At 40.1% G+C, this 20,459-nt stretch overlaps 1 protein-coding gene and 1 non-coding gene across 2 annotated transcripts; one reads left to right on the top strand and one right to left on the bottom strand.

The window, feature by feature from the left end:
• Positions 1-655: 655 nt before the first annotated feature.
• Positions 656-762, top strand: LOC114411027. The gene has a single exon (XR_003666414.1). It is a non-coding gene; the product is annotated as a small nucleolar RNA R71 (small nucleolar RNA).
• Positions 763-19,783: 19,021 nt separating this feature from the next.
• Positions 19,784-20,248, bottom strand: LOC114410699. Its single transcript, XM_028374645.1, has one exon. It carries the CDS (start codon positions 20,246-20,248, stop codon positions 19,784-19,786), a length of 465 nt encoding a protein of 154 aa, XP_028230446.1.
• Positions 20,249-20,459: the final 211 nt, after the last annotated feature.

Raw genomic sequence — 20,459 nt, 5'->3', positions numbered from 1 at the left:
GCCTCAACTGTTGGCTGTTTCTGGGGTTGTTGCTGTTGTTGGATTGCTGGAGGAATGTATGGTCTGCTTGGGCCAGCAGCATTTTGGAAGGAAGGAGCAGGCTGCTGTTGTTGTTGCTGAGGGCTGGACCATCTGAGATTAGGGTGATTCCTCCATCCAGGGTTGTATCTGTTGCTGGAGAGGTCATAATTGTTCTGCTGTGGTTGATTTTTGCTGCTGAGGTTGAGGAGGTCTATTGTAAATATTTGCAGCATAAGCTTCAGGCTGCTCAATTGCTCCAGGTTGCTGCATGGAAGGGCAAAGGTCTGTATGGTGGTCAGCAGAGGAGCACAAACCACAAACCCTTGCGACAGGTACAAATTTCTGATTCAAGGCCAGCTGGGTTACCAAGTTGACCAACGCATCCAGTTTGCCTTCAAGCTTCTTAGTTTCAGATGATGCAGATGGGTTTGTAGCTACCTCATGCACTCCTCTAATGACTATGGCATCATTTCTGGCGCTAAACTGCTGGGAGTTGGAGGCCATCTTCTCAATTAAATTTCTGGCTTCAGCAGGAGTCATGTCTCCAAGGGCTCCACCACTGGCAGCATCTATCATACTTCTCTCTATATTACTGAGTCCTTCATAAAAATATTGGAGAAGAAGCTGTTCTGAAATCTGATGGTGGGGGCAACTGGCACATAGTTTCTTAAATCTCTCCCAGTACTCATACAAGCTCTCTCCACTGAGTTGTCTAATACCTGAGATATCCTTCCTGATGGCTGTGGTCCTGGAAGCAGGGAAATTTTTTTCTAAGAATACTCTCTTAAGGTCATCCCAGCTCGTGATGGACCTTGGAGCAAGGTAATACAGCCAGTCCTTTGCCACTCCCTCTAATGAATGAGGAAAAGCCTTTAGAAATATGTGATCCTCTTGGACATCTGGGGGTTTCATGGTGGAGCAGACAATGTGAAATTCTTTCAAATGTTTGTGCGGGTCTTCACCTGCAAGGCCATGAAACTTGGGAAGCAAATGAATCAGTCCAGTCTTAAGAACATATGGGACATCCTCATCAGGGTATTGGATGCACAAGCTTTCATAGGTGAAATCAGGTGCGGCCATTTCCCTTAGAGTCCTCTCACGAGGTGGAGGTTGTGCCATGTTCTCAGAATGTGCAAAATCAGAATGCTCAGAATCAGAATGCTCAAAATTATAATGCTCAAGATCAGGATGTTCAAAATCACCAATAACAGAATGCATAGATTCACCAGTTATGGAATGCTCAGAATGATCAAAAGGTATAAAATGATGCCTAACTAATCTATGAAATGTCCTATCTATCTCAGGATCAAAGGGTTGTAAGTCAGATGGATTGCCTCTAGTCATACACTACATTCAGCATGCACACAACTAGTTGCCTTGTCATGTAAATAAAGGTGTAGGTTTGAACTACAGCTACACTCAAATGATATCCAAATGACTTGAAATTTTGTGAGCAACCTTATAAAATGATGAGAAGATAGCACAAAAAATTTCAGACAAAAATTCAAAGTCTAACTATGAAAGCTAAAATTGGTAGGTTAAGAAAAATAAGTGAATAAAACTTGAAAAATAAAAAACTTTTGACAGAATCGGTTTTTTTGGACGATGGAGACCTCAGCCGGCCTACGGCAAGTTAACATGGCGTAGGAAATTTTTTTCTACCCCAAATGCATATATAATAATTGCGATTCTGATAACCGGAGCAAAAGTTATGGCCGTTTGAAGTTTTGACAAACACAAAATTTGCTAGTTTTTTGGAACTTTCAAATCTGACCAAACTAAAGGCTCTAGCTATTTTTCCCACAAAATATGGATTAAAAGAAGTTACCACACAAAAATTCAGCCAAAAATAACAACCCTAGCTACTAAAACAAAAAATCCCAATTAATTTAGCATGGGTGGTCGCTAAAATCCGTCTCTATTTGATTTCTACTACTACTCTGTTTTTCCGCAAGCTGATTTCTACTACTACTCTGTTTTCAAGCACAATCTTCACAGCAAAACACCCAAGACTGAAACAGGGGAAACGCTTAATGGTAAAACTGAAACAGAACACACATTAAACAAAATACCAGGACACTAATCAACACTAACACACATACTAACATAATACTAACAATTAAACATAAAACACGAAAGGATTAAACACACAACACTAGCTAGCTATTATGAACCTTTGGACACTGCTCCCCGGCAACGGCGCCAAATTTGATCGAGGCCGTACCCGAATCAAATAAACATGAAAATGCAGTAACTAGGAAGTGATCCTAGGTCGTTTCCCAACGAGCAGTGACAAGCCAAATGTTCATAATATACTTGCAGTAACAGTAACGATGGGGGGGGTTTGGTTGTTTGGCAATTAAAGAGAAGAACAAATAAAATGGAATACGAAACTACTAATATTAAAAATGGGTTGTTTCCTCTGATTCAGAAGCCACTCTCTTATCCTGGGTTATGGAGAATTCGTCCCTAACAGTCAACCACTTAATCCAACCCTATTTCAATTTACTAAGCGAAAATCAACTTAGGGTTTTCAATACGTGATTAGGCACCACATACACCAGTTAGCCCTTCGTCCATTAAGCATGAACGCAAGTTAGGCTCAGAGGCAATTAATCGAACACGAAGCGTGCACTGATTAATATTCACGAAATTGGGATAACTGGTGAAGGGAAAACTGCCAGGAAACCACATTACAAACGAAACCTCAAAGAGAGTTGGGCTTTGTCCTCAAAAGGAAACAACACCAGAAAATCTAGCCTTCCATGGATTCAAACAGAAAACGCAAATGAAACATGAAGCAGAAACGTAAATGAACAAGAACGTAAATGAACAGAAACGTAAATGAACAGAAACGTAAATGAAAGTAGAAGAAGAAGCAAGAATGAACTCGTAATTAGAAGCAGAAAACGGAAATTTGCATTAAGAACGAAAACTATAACAAGGGCACAGAAAAACGTGAAAACCTAAAACCAAAGCTCTGAATAATGAAAATAGCATAGCAGAATAGAATACCCTGCACGAATCCCAAGGCAGCTATTTAAAAAGAGTCACTCAAAGTCACTGGGCCCTATTACAATACTCTGGCCCAAAATGAAATAAACACTGAACAACATAAAATAAAATTCCGAAATTTCCTAATTAGAAATTAACTAAGGTAAGCGCTGCTTTATCTGCCCTCTTCAAGTCCACAACCAAAATCCGGATTAAGCCCAATGTTTCATTAATTCCTGAAATTAGATTAAAAACATCAAATTAGCTAAATGAGCCCAAATAATAAAACTGCCTAATTAATTGACAATTAAGACCAATCAATAATTAAAATGGTGCAAAAAGGGTTTAGAAAATAGAAGAAAATGATGGCACATCAGTATGATTATGTGAAATTGTTTGAGGGGTTTTACTCCCCGTGGATTGAGAAATATTTTTGTATAATTTGTTTGTGTTTTGAATAAGATTAGCATAATAAATAGTTATATTGGGATTATGAAATTATGATGAATTGTAGACTTTGAGATTATAATATTGTTATGGAGATTGAGTATAAGTGCAAAGTTGAATGTGTTAAATTGTGAGATACATGTAAACATGAGATGGTTGATTGTGACATTATGAGATGTTAAATTGTGGGTATGATATTTGATTGTGAATAAGTGTGTGTGTTTAACACTTGTTGTGACAATAATTGTGTTGTGAGTTATGGATTATACAATAACCAAATCAATGTTTATATTGAGAAAAGTGTTTATGCGCAGTGCTAAAGAGAAAGTGTAGGTTCCTAGTTAGGAACCAATGTTAAATTGTAGCGCAATGTGTTAAACGTGTTTGAAACACAAGTATGAGGTCATGGGTATTGTATAATTCATGAGCAGTGTCTGCTTGCAAAAATTGTTTTAGGGGTTGGACCTAAATCAAGAAGGTGAGACCCTAACGGATTCTTTGGAGTCTAGGCCTTGGGGTAAAGACACTCGGTTTGAGTACTCCTTTAAGCCTATGTTGATCTCATATGGTTGGAGCATTCTCGCAAAACGGAGTGACCCTGACTTGTCACCTTATGATTTTACTTAGTGAGAGTGACCTGAAATACTCATTGTGTGGTGTGTGTTGTTATGTACTTCTAAGCACTCCAGGGTGGTTTTTCACTGATATGGTACCACATTGCATATAGGCTTGAGTTTTAGCATAACTGTTGCATAACGCTTGCTAATTGTTTATTATGAAATTGATGAGTGTTATTATGTCTTGATCAAAGTGTGTGATTCATGTGTAATGTGATTGATGATTGAAAAGTTAATTTTAAATGACAGTGGTGAAATTATGTGAGTTATGTTTAAGTAAGTTGTGGCGTCCCTAAATAATGACTGGTTTAATTGTAATAAATTAAATAGTAGAAACCATGGGGAATTTTTTTCTTTCTCTTTTCTCTCTCTTTTTTTTTGCACTGTTGTTCATTTCACGGTAATTAAATTCAGAAGGAAAATTATCACTATAGAGTCCTGAATGGCCAGTTCACAACTCTATTCGGATTCATTTCTTTCTGATCACTCATAACCTCCAAACTATTTTTCTCTTTCAAAAATATACCAGTCATCACTTTAGGTCGTCACGTGAAAGATAATAAAATACGATCGATAAACTCTTTTCAAATAGAATTTGTTAACATTTCCTTTTCAAATAACAAGATTAAACATAATTACATTCATCATCTAAAACTGTCCAAAATATGGGAGTTTGCAAAATACATAGTGACATCCAGAGCAAAGGTATCAACTGTGGTGGCTTCAGCCACATATATACAATCATCAAAATTTCTATACAATAGGTCTACCCACCCAAAAATCAAAAGAGTAAACCTAGCAGTCTGAACTAGATACACCCACCCACAAAAAGTATGTACACCTAGTCTAAGGAGCCGTCTGCTATGATGAAGAGTCTTCACTATTCGCTGTCCCTCCAGGGCCACTCTCCTCTGTAGAGTCTGCCTCAGATGCTGACATAATATCCTCTGGAGAATCAACATCAGGGAATGGGTCTTCATCATCCTCAGGTAAGTCAAGGGCATCCACAGCAGGTTCAGGAGGTAACTCCTCTGGGTCCTCTTCAAGATCCTCTTCAGAGGATGACACCTCTATCACTTGAACTGACTCCACTAGTCGATATGGAGTAGGTGTAGATAGTATCCACTCCATAGGCTGCTGAACTGTTCGTGCGGGTTCCTCCGGATGTACTAATGAAGTAGCAGTGAGTCGAATCGTGCCACAGAATCGGCACCTCTCATTGCCTTCGAGGGTCTCCCAAACACCCTCTAGGCACTCCATCACAACACGATCATGGATCAACTGCGCTGCCATCGCGATCTACAAGAGATAAAAGGAAGAGGGTAGACTCTTTCACAAGAAATCTAACTACGGGTATCAATACAATGCGTCCCATAAACGCTACGCATAGTCAAAAGGTCTCTCTCATGGGATTTCCTCTCTGGTAATCGATTACCAATGTAATCGATTACCAGTGCCCAAACACGTATTACTCAGCCTTTGCACATGGAAATCTACAAATTACACTGTAATCGATTACACCTAAATGGTAATCGATTACCAGTGGCAGGTAGCACTGTGTAATCGATTACACCCAACTGGTAATCGATTACTAGTACCCTATCACCCTGTGTAATCGATTACACCCCATTGGTAATCGATTACTAGAGGCCATTTTAACATCCTGTCTTCATTTTTAAGCCCTGTAATCGATTACCCACGAATGGTAATCGATTACCAGAGGCTAATCTTCAGATACCACCCAAGATACATAGCTGGCCAGCCGCCACACAAGCCTCCTTGCTTTGTGGACTTTGTTCTTTTATTGGTTAACTGCCAGGAGCTCGCCTGTTTAGGTATGTCACAGGTTCTCACTGACTGACTATGCCCGGGTTGGGTCAGGATTAGCTAAGCTTGGTTTTGGGCAATAGCACCCCACTTGACGTCCCCAAGGTCTCCTGACCCCCGCGACATATCTCCAGGTACCACTCTGTGGTCAACAAACAAAAGTAGGAAGACAGACTCTTCTACGCTTTCTCACATCAAGCTTGTTGGATTATGGGGCACCCGTCATATGTGATACTAGGTGGCGATCGGGCGATGGCGCAAATCAACTCTCCCACTTCCACAAGTCAAGCATAAACACGCCATCCCCAGTTGCCCACCTTTCAACTGAGCTCACGCACTCCTACGTAGCCCTTATCCTCGTTCCTCTCAGCACCGGGTCCCCATCAACCCCTCCAAGCTTCCACAATATCCAAGCAATTCAATTCCAAATATCATGAAACTATCGTAAACCAAGAAACAGGGTAGAGGCAGAAAACTCTGCCCAAAACACATTCAAATACCACAACTTTCCTTACTCATATACCCCAGTAACATTCTCTTCGTTCCGATTCGTTAACCATTTGATCGACTTGAAACTTTTATTGGAGGTTCCTAGTACATAAATCTACATTTTAACCGTTGGGATCTGCTAGAAAATGTCTGGAACCGGAAATGTACTACTCTTCCCATGACTAGCAATGCACAAGCATTTTCTGCACTATGTTAAAAAAACTGCTACACAATTTTGACAGCCTTTTTTCTGCATAATAGGGCAGATTTCGAAATCCATCTTGCCCACATCCAATTTTGCTCAAATTGGATCCTAAAAGTCCTAAATCATGTATAAATCATATTTAAACCAAAAGCAAACTTTAGACCAAGACAAATCAAAATATAGGTATCCAAAACCCCTCAATTTAGTGAATTTTCAAGGTTTAGGAAGTGAAAATGAGAATTGGGTAATTTTGGGGTAAACTCTCATCTCAATCAAGTCTATAACATTGATTTAGACTTGCTCAAACTGGTTTTAAGGTGAAAACTCCACCGATTCAAAATTTGACCCCTCAACACCCAACCCTAGAAATGGCTCTCCTCTTTCACATTTGTCACTCATTTTTCTCATTTGCTCTGCCCAAGCTTTCCTACAAGTCCTAATTGACATTTTAAACTAGGATCAACCCACTTTAAACTCCAATTTCCACTAACCCCAAATTTGGCTTCTCTAACCCTCAAAATCTCACACTTTTCTACCTACAACATTATCATTCTCACATTTAACCCTAAGTTAACTCTCCCCATCATCTCCACCAATTTTCTACCAACAATTTCAGCATACAAATATCACAAAGCATCATCATAAAACCCTAAAACAGAATGGGTAGCTTTACTCACATCAAACATGTCAAGTTTAGCATGATTTCAACAAATTCCTTCACAAATAATTACTCTAAGACAATAACCTAGTAGAACTACCCATCATAACTCCAAAAAACCCAACACCCACGAATTTCATGTGAGAAGAAGTCCACCCATACCTGAAATTCGAAGCCCCACAATGTAGAGGTGTGCTCCAAGACTCCGAAAATGGCTTCTCCTTGCAATTTGGAGTAGAAATGAGAAGAAATTTTGGAGCTTTAATGGAGAACAATGGTGGAGAAGAAGGAAGAAGAAAAAGCTTTGTGGAAGGGAGAAGAAGAGCTGCTGAAATTTCTGAAGAAGGAGAGAGAAATTTGGCTTTTATAAAAAAAATGATTTTCTTTTCCCTTTTTTTTCTCATAAAGCAATGCCGCTTGTCCCATTTTAAGTGGAGCAAAAAGGGGCCCACCTTTTCCCCTTGATGTGACTTCATACTCAGCCACAAGGAGAGAAAAATTTGACATTTTGAATGCTAAAATCCTGCCTCGATTTGCATGCCGCCTCTCTGTTCTAGTTCCTCGCGTTTCTCTGCACTCGTCGGGGTACATTTTCGAAAGTAGGCAATATATATATCAAAACACTCAGAATGAGACCCTGAGCGTGGTTCAGATGTTGGTTTTGTTAAATTTTAAGTTGCACGCAAAACGATAATTTTTAGACTAATTAATTGAGAATTAATCTATAACTGTCCAGTTATGGATTACTCTTCGCTAATTAGCCTAACCCGCGTATTTCTCTCCCAATGTACATACTTCTACCAAGAATATATATATATATATATATATATATATATATATATATATATATATATATATATATATATAATTGTTTAAAATATAACGCTTACAAAATTCCGGGTAGAAATTCTAGGATGCCACATAAGTTGTATCTCATTTATATGATATGTATATCTAGTTGTCTTGTTTCTCTATTAGTTAGGAATGTGATAACTCACTCCCTGTGTGTTATTTGTGTTTGGATCCTGTGATGATCTCAAACTTTGTGTTCGGGGGAGAAGATGACTAGGTGAATTGCTTTAAGGAACCTTATGCTGAAGGACGTCGGGACACAATGCTCTGATAGGATGTGACGTTGGGGCATAAGTTTCTATATTAATTACATGAAGTCTTGAACAACCTTGTTTTAAGCCGAGATGGTTATAGTATTTAACGGACAAGTCATTTTATGATGTTAGAAAAGTGAATGCAAGCCTTTTACCCTTTTGAAAGACTTTTATTTAAATGTGTTTTAAGAACTTTTAATTAATTATTATTTATTATTCCTTATATTATTAGTACATATATGTATGAGGTAGAGGGTGTCACATGAAGAATATTGTTGAAATAGTTTGCATCTTCATCTTTATCTTTAATATTTTGAACCTATAGTTTTAAAAGGGGAATTAAAACTTGATTAATCAAGAAAAAATTTTAAACTTAATTCACCCTCACCCTCTTAAGTTATTGAGGCCGCTTATCCAACACTTAACACATTGTTGCCATCTAATGGTAAACATATAGTTTGTGGTAAAAAAATTATACGTTCAAAAGAAAAATAAAATATTATTTCAGGATCACTTAACAAAGCTTATGTAACTTACAGAAACAAAATACAAAATAATGATTTTTTTGGATCAAAAGCCTAGATAAAATTATTAGAGATCAAAAGAATTTTTTTTAAAATATTTCAAAAACTAAAAACATATTTAAGTATTTTAATATATTCTCTTATTAATATATATATATATATATATATATATATATATATATATATATATATATCATTAACACAATACTAATAATACTTATAAAAAAAACTCTACACATTGAATCTATATATAAATTAATTTGCATATAAAATATACATAAAACATAGCACAAGAAATAAATTGTGTCCTATCATTAATAAGTGGTTTTGACTTTTCTAAGAAAGTCTTTTTACCCTTTTTATCTTCACCTTTTTATCTCTCATTTTATATATATAAAAAAACTACAATTTATATACTTATGTATATGGAAATAGACTATCTATGATAGAATAAAGTAATTTTATATAATCATCTAACAACAAATTAATATGTATGATAACTTTATTGACTTTTACAATAATTATCTTAACAACCATACCAACGTCCAACGAAAATTTGTGATTGATTTTTTGGTCCTTGGTCAGAGATCACCCATGTCCCCTAACTCACTGGGTTAGAGACTAATTTTGCTCGTGGTACATGACTGCCGCTAACGCAAGAAATTTTGATGCACACAGAAGGAATCAAACACAAAATAAATCGTTAGGGTGGCAAAATGGGTTCAACTTGACAGGCCAACACGTTTAGCCCTTTTTTTTTTGTGGGGCGGGATGTTGTTTATAGCTCGTGAACCTATCGTGACCCACCCTGCTGTGACCTGCAAAAAAGGGTTAAGCATGTGGCGAGGCAAGTTAACTTGTAACCCGTTAATAATTCTATTTATAATTTTATATAATTATATTAATATAATAATATCAACACATCACACAACAAAAAGAATTGGGAATTTAGGGAAAAGGCCAAAGAAAAAATGAAACACTCTCCACTACTCCACTTCCAGTCTTCCACTCTCGACTCTTGCAATGGCACGACACAAGATGCAACGGACAATGACATCGTGACACAACACAAGACGCAACACAGAGGTCGACAGATGCAACACGGACTACATGATGGACTTCTCGTTCTCGAGTTCTTGTCTTCTCGCTTGCTCACCGCATGCGCACATGGTAAGTTCCTTTCTCCAATTTCTCTTCTTCTCGAATCTTGACTTTGATTCTGTGTTTTTCAGTTTTCATTTTTGCTATGTTTTAGTTGGTTCTTTAAGAGGAAAATCCAAAAATATAATTCCAATTTGTTTGATTCTCTGTTTTCCACTTCTTGTATTCTCTGTTTTAATTTTTTAATTTTGGTATTGATAAGTGTTTAAGTTAATCAATATTTAAGCATTGAATCACTGATTTCATTGCATGATTGCATCTAATTGAAGCATAACAAGTTAACATAATTTTGATATATTAGAGGGGATTTATTTTGTGATATTGTTAAATACTTAAATTGTAGAAATGGATGTAGATGATGGTCAAGAGAGTTTGGATGTTGAGATTGAACTTGAACAAGAGTCCAAATCTGTCTGTAATAAGAGAAAAAAAAACATTAACATCAAATTGTTGGAAATATTTTTCTAAGATGGGATCAGGTGAGGATGGAATTGAAAGGGAAAAATGTAATGCTTGTAATAAAGTGTATAAATGTGGTTGTAAAATTTATGGGACATCATCTTTGAAAAGCCATATTCAAAAGTGTGACAAAATTCAATGTGAAGATGTTGGTCAGATGATTATAGACATGCAGGGAAAATTACAGTCTCTTAAGATAGATCAAATGATATCTTATGAGATGTGTGCTCAAGCAATAATTGAACATGATTTGCCCTTTAAGTTTGTTGAGTTTAGAAAGATTAGGCAATGGCTGAAGTATCTCAATCTTGATGTAATTCCAATTAGTAGAAATATTGCTAAGGTTGATGTCTTGAAAATTGATATGATGAAAAAGGAAAAACTTAAGGAACTAATAGCTAGAATCCCAAGTAGGATTTCTTTAACTTTTGATTTGTGGATTGCATGTACCATTGAGGGTTACATTTGTTTGACTGCTCACTTTATTGACACAAATTGGAGGCTGAATAGCAAAATTCTGAACTTCTGTCTCATGCCTCCCCCTCACACTGGACATGAGTTGTCTAAGAAAATACTTGAGTTTTTGATTGATCGAGGAATAGAGAAAAATATTTTTTCTATCACTTTAGATAATGCATCTGTCAGTGATGTTATGTGTCACAACCTACCCTTCGGCGGGAGGGCGACACGGGGCTCACGGGTGTGTCTTCCAAGAAAGGAAAATGCACAGAGTCGCCACCAACGTTTATTTGAGGAAAACGTTAGAAAAACCGGAAAGGTATGGTCTACGAACTTTAATCGTGAAAGGTTCAGGAGTTGTTTTTACGCACGGGGAAGGTATTAGCACCCCACGCGTCCATCACAAGGGACGACAACCTTTAATCAAGTGTGAAAATATGACTTCAAAATGTTTTATTTTCTCTTTTTTATGTCTTTTTGTGTTTTATGCTTTTTATGTTTTTTTATTTTTGGTGTGGTCGACAAGGGTGTTTACCTTGCTCCTACGTATCCCCAATTGCGATGAGGAAATCAGACCTACGTAATTCTTTCTGAACTAAACGTTGGTTAAGTTGTTTTTATCTTTTTTCGCAAGATACATTTTAACCGAACAAAAGGTCATTTAAGGCATTGGACCATTAAACGATCTTTTGATTTTGAAAGGTGAGAAACGTTAAGGCATTGGACTATTAACAATCTCTTGGTTTTTGAAAGTAGAGAAACATTAAGGCGTTGGACCATTAACGATCTCTTGGGGTGGTCGACAAAAGCAGGGCTTTTGCTCCTACGTATCCTCAATTGCGATGAGGAAATCAGACCTACGTAGTTCTTGTAAAAGTGGTAAAGTTACATGTTGATTTTATGCTTTTGAACGATCCATGTTAACCGATAAAAGCAAAGAGGATCGTTTAAGGCGTTGGACCTTAAAACGGTTTTTAGTGACTTTTGCAGACAAAGCTTGATTTGTGAATTGATTTTAGCCTTAGTTTCACTTTGGTTATTAGTCAATTCATTCAAGGAAACTTCCAAAGAAAAACGTTCGATTGATTTTTTTTATTATTTTATTCAAAGATATTTTGATTATTTTATTATTATTTTGCTTTTTTTGGTTTAACCGAGGTTACAACATGAACGATCGGTTAGATTTTTCTTTAACAATGATTAAACGACATTACAACACAAATGATCGGTTGAAATTCATTTTATCATTTATTAGGTGAGAAACGGCTTAAATAAACGGTTAAAAGCTCGTTAAAAGGGGTATGGAAAATAAACGTAATGAAAGTAAAAGTACACAAAGCAAGTATGGACCACTAAGGGTGCATAGAATGAATTGAAAGATTCGATTTCAGGAACTTATCGGTTGGAGGCCGAAGAACGAATGAAGAACGGTGAAGAATCCCCACGAAATCGCTTACAGAAACGTCTCGAAAGCGTTACGGAAGTACCTCGGCTTGGATTTTTTTCACGGAAACAATTTTTCTCATTAATTTCGAGAGATTTCTCAATACCAGAAGGGCTGAACCCATTTGCTCTGCCCTCCTTCCCTTATTTATAGGAGAAAAGAAGGAGGTGGTTGCCGCCCAGCTTGCCCAAGCGAGTTGGGTTGCTTCCACCAGAAGGCACCACCTTCTTTTGGAACCCTCAGGAAGGCCCAAGTGAGCTTGGTTGCTATTTGCACCCCCATTTTCACTAAATACACCCCCTTTGTGTTTTTTATTGATTTCTTTCCGAAACGTTGTAGAACTTTACAGATTACACAACGACACTTGTTTTCCATCCAGAATGTTACAAAATTTTATGGATTATGCAACAAATGCTCGTTTTCCTTCCGTTATATTGTGAAACTTTACGGATTACGCAACGATGCTTGTTTTGAGGGTTCCGAAGGGAGAAAACAAGGTTCAAGGACTGACCACAAGTACTCCTAGACAAAATTAGGGTATGACAGTTGCCCCTCTTTACTTATCTTTTATTGGTGATAAAAGGGAAGTAAAGATAAGACACTGATTTCGTTAGAGCGGAACCTCATTCGACCAATCAATATCCCAACCAGCGGAACCTGTCATTCAGAAAGAATATAAAAGGCACCAGGAGCGTCAGCAAAACTTTAGTGCCTTGAAAGCGATAAAATGGGATAACCATGACGTTTCCACATGCTATCGAACTCGATCGTCCCTGCTTAGCAGAGAAGAATCTTGCACATCGTCGGACTTGAATGTCTCTGGTTGACGAAAGTAAAACCTGCAAAGATTTTCAAAATAATCAGAATCGGACGACCAACATCATCCTGATATCATCGAACTCATTCGCCTTGGTTGACGAAAGGTGTGGATAACCATAAAGTATCTCCGTATGTCATCGGACTCGATCGTCCCTGCCTAGTAGAGAAGAATCTTGCGCATCGTCGGACTTGAATGTCTCTGGATGACGAAAGTAACACCTGCAAATATTTTCAAAATAATCAGAATCGGACGACCAAAATCATTCCAATATCATCGGACTCGTTCGCCTTGGTTGACGAAAGGTGCAGATAACCATAAGGTACCCCCGCATGTCATTGGACCCGCCGCCTTTGGATGAAAAAGGTGCGAGACTAAAAATAGTCTCGGCGTGTCAACGAGCTCGCTTGCCTTTGGTTGACAAAAGGTGCGGATAACCATAAGGTACCCTTGCATGTCATCGGACTCACCGTTTCTGGATGACAAAGGTGCAGAAGACGACATTAGTCTCTGCGTGTCAACGGGCTCGCTTGCCTCTGGATGACAAAGGTGCAGATGGCGACGTTAATCTCTGCGTGTCAACAGGCTCGCTTGCCTCTGGTTGATGAAAGGTGTGGATAACCATAAGGTACCCCCGCATGTCATCGGACTCGTCGTCTCTGGATGACAAAGGTGCGAGACCAAAAATAGTCTCGACGTTCTTTCACTAAAATGCGAACATGCTTTAGTAAAGAAACAAAAACCTCCAACTGATTAGAGAAAACTGTAATTTGGAGAAAAAAAAGATGTGTCTATTGGGGAAGAAGAGTATGCTGATGAAATTTTCTCATAACCACAAATGAGATTTTGGATGTTAGCGTCTCATTTCTAAACGACCATTTAGAGGAAACACCGGGTCTAACTGAAAATAGAAGAAAATCACTCAGAGTGTATAAACCTCACACAGGCAAGTGTTTCATCCTAATTTCGAACCATAGATATGTCATGACTTGATTTTGCAAATCATTTCCTGTAAAATCAAAGATTACATGCGTGATCATGGATCAATAGGACTTTTTCGGGAATAGTGTTTTTGGTGGGGAAATTTGGATCCGAGTATTTTGACCTTTTCCTTTTCTGTTTTTGTTTAGTGTGGGGAGAGAAAGTCACCAACACACAGGATTTTGGTTGGCAATCAAAGGAAGAGGGCCACTTCAAGTCGTGGTTTCCTTTCTTTTCTTGTTTGCTTGTGACAATTTTGTATTGTTCAGATATTGTCCGATCTGAAGACCCTTTCATATAATTCTTTCCTTTTCTTCCGACCTTTGATCGGAGATTTTCTTTTTCTTTTCTTTGTTTTCTTCTGATCTTTGACCGGGAATCTCTTCTTCTCTTATTTTTTGGTTTTCTTCCGATCTTTGATTGGGAACTTCTTTTTGGTTTTCTTCTGTTTTCTTCCAAGGGCGAGGACCGAAATTCTCATCCCGGGTCAAGGTTCATGGTGAGTTGGGATCTTGGCTCAAAGCTTGTAGAATGACTGGACATGATATATGTCAGGGTGTTGGTTTGGTCAGCAGTCCAAGGGTAAAGGGATGTCCCACATTATTTCCATGACACGCGCGCAACAATGATGATTCAGAAATTTTATGCAAAATTGGTCACGCATGCACCTATGTGGACACTTAAGCATCAAGTTTTTGTGGTCACGTGACACTAGGGCTCATGATTCATGATTTTTCCTATTTAAGTCAACCCAATGTTTCCAAAATGTGCTCCTTTATCAATTCATACATTTATCCGAGTCTATTTTGGGCATTCGGGAAAATCTTCACAGCATTCATCCTTCAGGTGCGTACACACACTTTTTTTCCTTCGACAAAGCCTTTGTGTCATGATTAGTAAAATCTTTTTTTTCAAAGAACAGCCAGAAGTTATTTCTTTTCCAAAACATATTGGCTTTTAGTTAACCAAAGTATTTTTATTTATTATTTTTTTTTCTTTTTCGACAAGTTGATATCTGCGATCACATATATTTTTTCTTTTCTGAGAAGTCGTGCGAACGAGGATACGCACGGCCTACCTACGTCAAATCACAAAGTAACCGAAAAAATGCAATGATAAACAATGACAGAACAATTGAGAGCCATAATGCCAGATCATAGTGGAAATAGAAACAATAACTGAAAGCAGTAATGTTAGATCACAATGGAAACAAAACAATAACTGAAAGCAGTAATGTAGATCACAATGGAAACAAAACAATAATTGAAAGCAGTAATGTAGATCATAATGGAATTAAAAGTGCGGTGACCTTGGTCATGTGGCTCCGCTCCCTCCCAAGAAACCGAGCAGGTCGGTCATATCCTCGTCCATATGAGATTCATCCGCATCACCGGGGGATTCTGCAGGCTCCTCCCCTATCTGGGCATCGGGCCATGAGACCTCAGCCCCAAACTGCTCCGGGGTAGGGCATACAAAAGGGGTGGAACCCTGCCCCTGGCGAACCAAATGCTGTAGATACTGCTCCACGCACAGTGGTCCAGCCGAATCGGCCTGCCGAGGTGGTGGCGGTGTGCCCGCGGCCTGAGGTGCGTCACCCTGTGCCTGTCTAGGCGTGTAGTACTTCTCGATGAAGGCACGAGTGATCGGCGGACGGATTACCTTGTTGGGGGCGACATGCACTTCGTAGAACTGGCAGAGGCCCGTGATCAAAGCCGGAAACCCTAGGGCCCTATTAGACTTCTCCGAGTCCAAAGGGTGCCTAGTAGGCGCCATTCCTGCAAACAAATAAATGGAGTCAGCAATTACCTGGGCCACGTGAACGCTCATCCATGTTAGGATGACATACACCAACTGACACTTAGGCAGAGGGAGGTCAGAGTTGTGATCGCTAGGCAAGACGTTGCTGAGCACCAGTGTCATCCATATCTGGGTTAGGGTAGTTATGCTGGTGCGCATGATCCGCACCCACCTCCGCGCAGCGGTTCGGGCGAAATCCTGCCCCGGTATGCACAGGAGTCGGGCGATGGCCTCCTCATCGAAGTCGTCTGCATGGTTCCTCCTCTAGCTGAACTCACACTACTGGTTCTCCTCCAAAAGCAACGGGTCACCCAAGAACTGGCTGAGGGCATCTGCATCGAAGGGGATCCAGTGACCCCTCACACATGAGCGCATGTCTTGAACCCCCTCCTTAGTGGGCTAGGCGTTGGCATAGAATTCTATGACTATCTCCGGGTCGAATTTAGCCATAGGGGTCACTAGTCGTTTCCAATGCCTGTGAGCTATCTCTTCCTTGAAGTTAGGGTACTCATCCTCCCTGAGCTGGAATTGCCTCTCCCTGTGGAACGACCATCCCTTGATGGCCTCGAAGCGCTGCTGGTGTTCGGCACTCCAGAACCGGTGATTGTCAAACTCCATGGGGGCGTTGGAGCCTTCCCCATGGGCATCCCTCCTGGACCTCTTTGTGGAAAGCTTCTTCGGAGCCATCTCCTGCAAGCGGAAAAAAATTCAGGAAGTCAGCTTACCTAGAATTGCCATCTTATAAGCAAGACCAAACAATAGGGGGGTACCACTTCTTCCGAAATGCAAACGTCAATGTGAATTTGGGCAAACCCCCATACATTCAAAACATTTGCTACCTAAATCACACACACGCATTTTCAAAGTATCTTGGCTACCTTAAGATCACATACATGCATTCCATAGTATTTCGGCTGCCTTAAGATCACATACATGCATTTTATAGTATTTTGGCTACCCGAAAGATTGCATATCTTGTAAGGCACTTAAATTAAATTAACAAGGTATCTTTGTTGCCCCTATTAATTCAATCAAAAAATATTTTGGCTACCTACCACGCAATATATACACCTATGAGACCTTCTTGCTACCTAACAAGCAATACATATATACACTTAATCAAAAGAAATATTTTTTCTACCCACACGATTGACCAAGGCATTTTGTTATCTACATTAATCAAATCAACGAGGCATTTTTTCTATTTATATACATTCAAGTATTTCCAATGAAAGTATTTTTGCTACCTACACCATTAACAAATGCCTTTTGATAACTAATTAAATTAAGAAATTAACAACGACATTTTGATAACTAACTTAACTAACAAAGTATTTTGCTACCTAAATTAATTAGGGTATTTTGTTACCTATCCTACGCCTTCAAGTGCATGACGAGCAACGTTTTTTTTTTCAAAACTAGGGCATAAAGCCAGCGTCATGGTACTGCCCAAGGCTGACCGTTTTGGCCCAAAGGTAAGCTCTAACTAGCGCCCAGTTTTGTGTTCTCTTGTACCCAAAAACAAGCTTTGGTTCCTAGGCCTAAGGTATATCCAAGGCAATCAATCTAACCCTCATGGAGCTACCCACATGCTGAAAAATGGCAAACATACTCACACCCACTTGTTCCATGGGTCACTCCTCTCCAAATCATGGGCCAATGCCATTGGGGCATTTCACCGAACACTTGGTGGGCACAGGTTCAGGCGTAAATAGCTAGGGAACGGGGGCAATGTGGCATGCTCAATCCTTTCAGAATACAACTGAGGCCTAAGGCCATTGCCTACAGCCCTTCAACTCAACAAAAACGAGCAACAATTCAAGGATAACTTTGCTCGCATTTTTCTTTCTTTTTTGACCAAAACATGCAACTCAAAGCACCAAAAGCATCAATGGAAAGCTAGAGAGACCAATAATGAGGTACTTACTTGTTGGGGACAATCAACAATGAAAATTGGGGTTGTAAACACAAAAGAATGGTGACCTAGGAGTGAAGGATGGCCAATCCTGTGGGTGATAGCGTTCTTGAGTGAAAGGGAGAAATTTTGGGTGAAGAAACTCACCCCCCCTCCTTTTTTAACTAATTCGTGCAGGGGTGCTCGCCCAGGCAAGCTAACCTTTTTTTTTAAGAAGAAATTACGTGCTCTCTACGGGTCAGTGCATGTTTTCTCGGAATCCATAGGATAGGAATCATCAATCCCAGGTTCTTTAAATGATTGCGACGAAAATTTACAGAGGATAGGAATCCCTGGGGGAAACCACAGAAAATAAAACATGCAGCGACTTCCTTAATTGCCTCAAGTCTTAAGCGTAGTATCGCTTGACGACGTCGGAGTTTACGGGTGAAGGTAGTTCCTTGTCATCCATGTTGGTGAGCACAAGGGCCCCTCTGGAGAAAGCCTTTTTTACGATGAAAGGCCCTTCGTAGTTTGGGGCCCACTTTCCCCTATTGTCTTTTAGGGCTTGGGAGACTTTCTTCAGTACCAGGTCCTCTTCGCTGAACCTGCGTGAGCGTACCTTTTTGTCGAAAGCATTCTTCACCCATCTTTGGTACAAACACCCATGGCTCATAGCGGCCAGATACTTGCCTTCTATGAGATTGAGTTGATCGAAACGTTCTTGGGCCCACTCCGGCTCCTTTAATCCGGACTCCGCCAAGATTCTTAAAGACGGGATTTCCACCTCAAACGGTAGCACGACCTCCATTTCGTACACCAACAAAAATGGCGTTGCCCCGGTTAAAGTGCGCACCGAGGTTCGGTAACCATGTAGCGCGAAAGGGAGTATCTCATGCCAGTCCTTGTATGACACGGTCATCTTCTAAATAATCTTCTTGATATTCTTATTGGCTGCATCCACCGCTCCATTCATCTTGGGTCTGTAGGGTGTGGAATTATGGTGTTGGATCTTAAATTCCTCGCACATTTCCCCCATCATTTTATTATTCAAGTTTGTGTTGTTGTCTGTGATAATCTTCCTTGGCAAACCATACGGGCAGATTATCTCCCTCTTGATGAACCTGACCACCACACTCCTCGTGACGCTAGCGTATGAGGCATCTTCGACCCACTTGGTAAAGTAATCGATTGCCACCAAGATGAAACGATGTCTGTTCGTAGCTTTGGGCTCTATGGCGCCGATCACATCTACTCCCCACATGGAAAAGGGCCATGACGTGACCAATACATTCAATGGAAGGGGCAAAGCGTTGACATTATCCGCAAATGTCTGGCATTTGTGACACTTCCTTACATGGAGGCAACAATCGCTCTCCATGGTGAGCCAATAATAGCCCGCCCTTAAGATCTTCCTAGCCATGGCATGCGTACCGAAAGAGCCCTCATGGACCTCCCCTAGCATGTGCTCAGCTTCCTTAGCATTCACGCATCGGAGTAAAACCATGTCATGGTTTCTCTTGTATAGTACGCTTCCGCTTAAGAAGAAATCGGCCGCCAATCTTCTTAACGTCCTCTTGTTGTTGTCAGAAGCCTCCGGTGGGTACTCGCTTGATGTTGAAATACCAAGGCTTACCGTCCCACTCCTCTTCCACCACACAGCAATGTGTGGGCCTACCGCGACACATGAACTCAATGTATGGCAGGTCTCTATGCGGCGTCAACTAGAACATGGACGCTAAAGTGGCAAGTGCATCAGCCATTTGATTTTCCTCTCAGGGAACATGATGGAAAGTGATCTCATCAAAGAACTCAGCCAACTCCTTGATATAAGTCTGGTAGGGTATTAGTTTGTGATCCCTAGTTTCCCATTCTTCTCTCAGCTAGTGAATCACCAGCGTCAAGTCTCCGTATACCTTGAGTAGCTTAATGTTGAAGTCAATTGTTGCCTGGACACCCAGGGCGCATGGTTCGTATTCAGCCATGTTGTTGGTGCAGTCGAAACCAAGCCTGGTCGTGAAAGGTATGCATTGATTGTCCGGAGAGACCAATGCTACCCTAACGCCATGGCCCAGAACGTTTGATGCTTCATCGAACCACACGATCCACTTGTCTCTGTCCTTGTATAGCTTCTCTTCAAATGAGGCCATGATGTCCTCATCTAGGAACTCGGAATGCATGGGTTGATAATCATTGAGAGGTTGCAGAGCCAAATAGTCCGCCGAGGCGCTCCCCTTTATCGCCTTTTGGGCGACGCAGACTATGTCGAACTCGGATAGCAAAACCTGCCATCCAGCGATCCGCCCGGTGAGAGCGGGCTTCTCAAAGATGTACTTGACCGGGTCCATCTTAGATACCAGCCAGGTGGTATGGCTCAGCATGTACTGTCTTAGACGGTGGGACGCCCAAACCAAAGCGCAACATGTCCTTTCCAGCAAGGAGTAGTTCATCTCACAAGCCGTGAACTTCTTACTTAAGTAGTAGACGACTCACTCTCTTTTTCTGGACTCGTCATGCTGCCCCAGCATGCACCCCATTGACTCGTCCAAAACTGTCATG

The sequence above is a fragment of the Glycine soja genome, chromosome 4 (assembly GCF_004193775.1).
Source record: "Glycine soja cultivar W05 chromosome 4, ASM419377v2, whole genome shotgun sequence".
Taxonomy (NCBI): domain Eukaryota; kingdom Viridiplantae; phylum Streptophyta; class Magnoliopsida; order Fabales; family Fabaceae; genus Glycine; species Glycine soja.
Note: the sequence above shows the minus strand (reverse complement) of the source record. Positions and strands in the feature narration are given on the sequence as shown.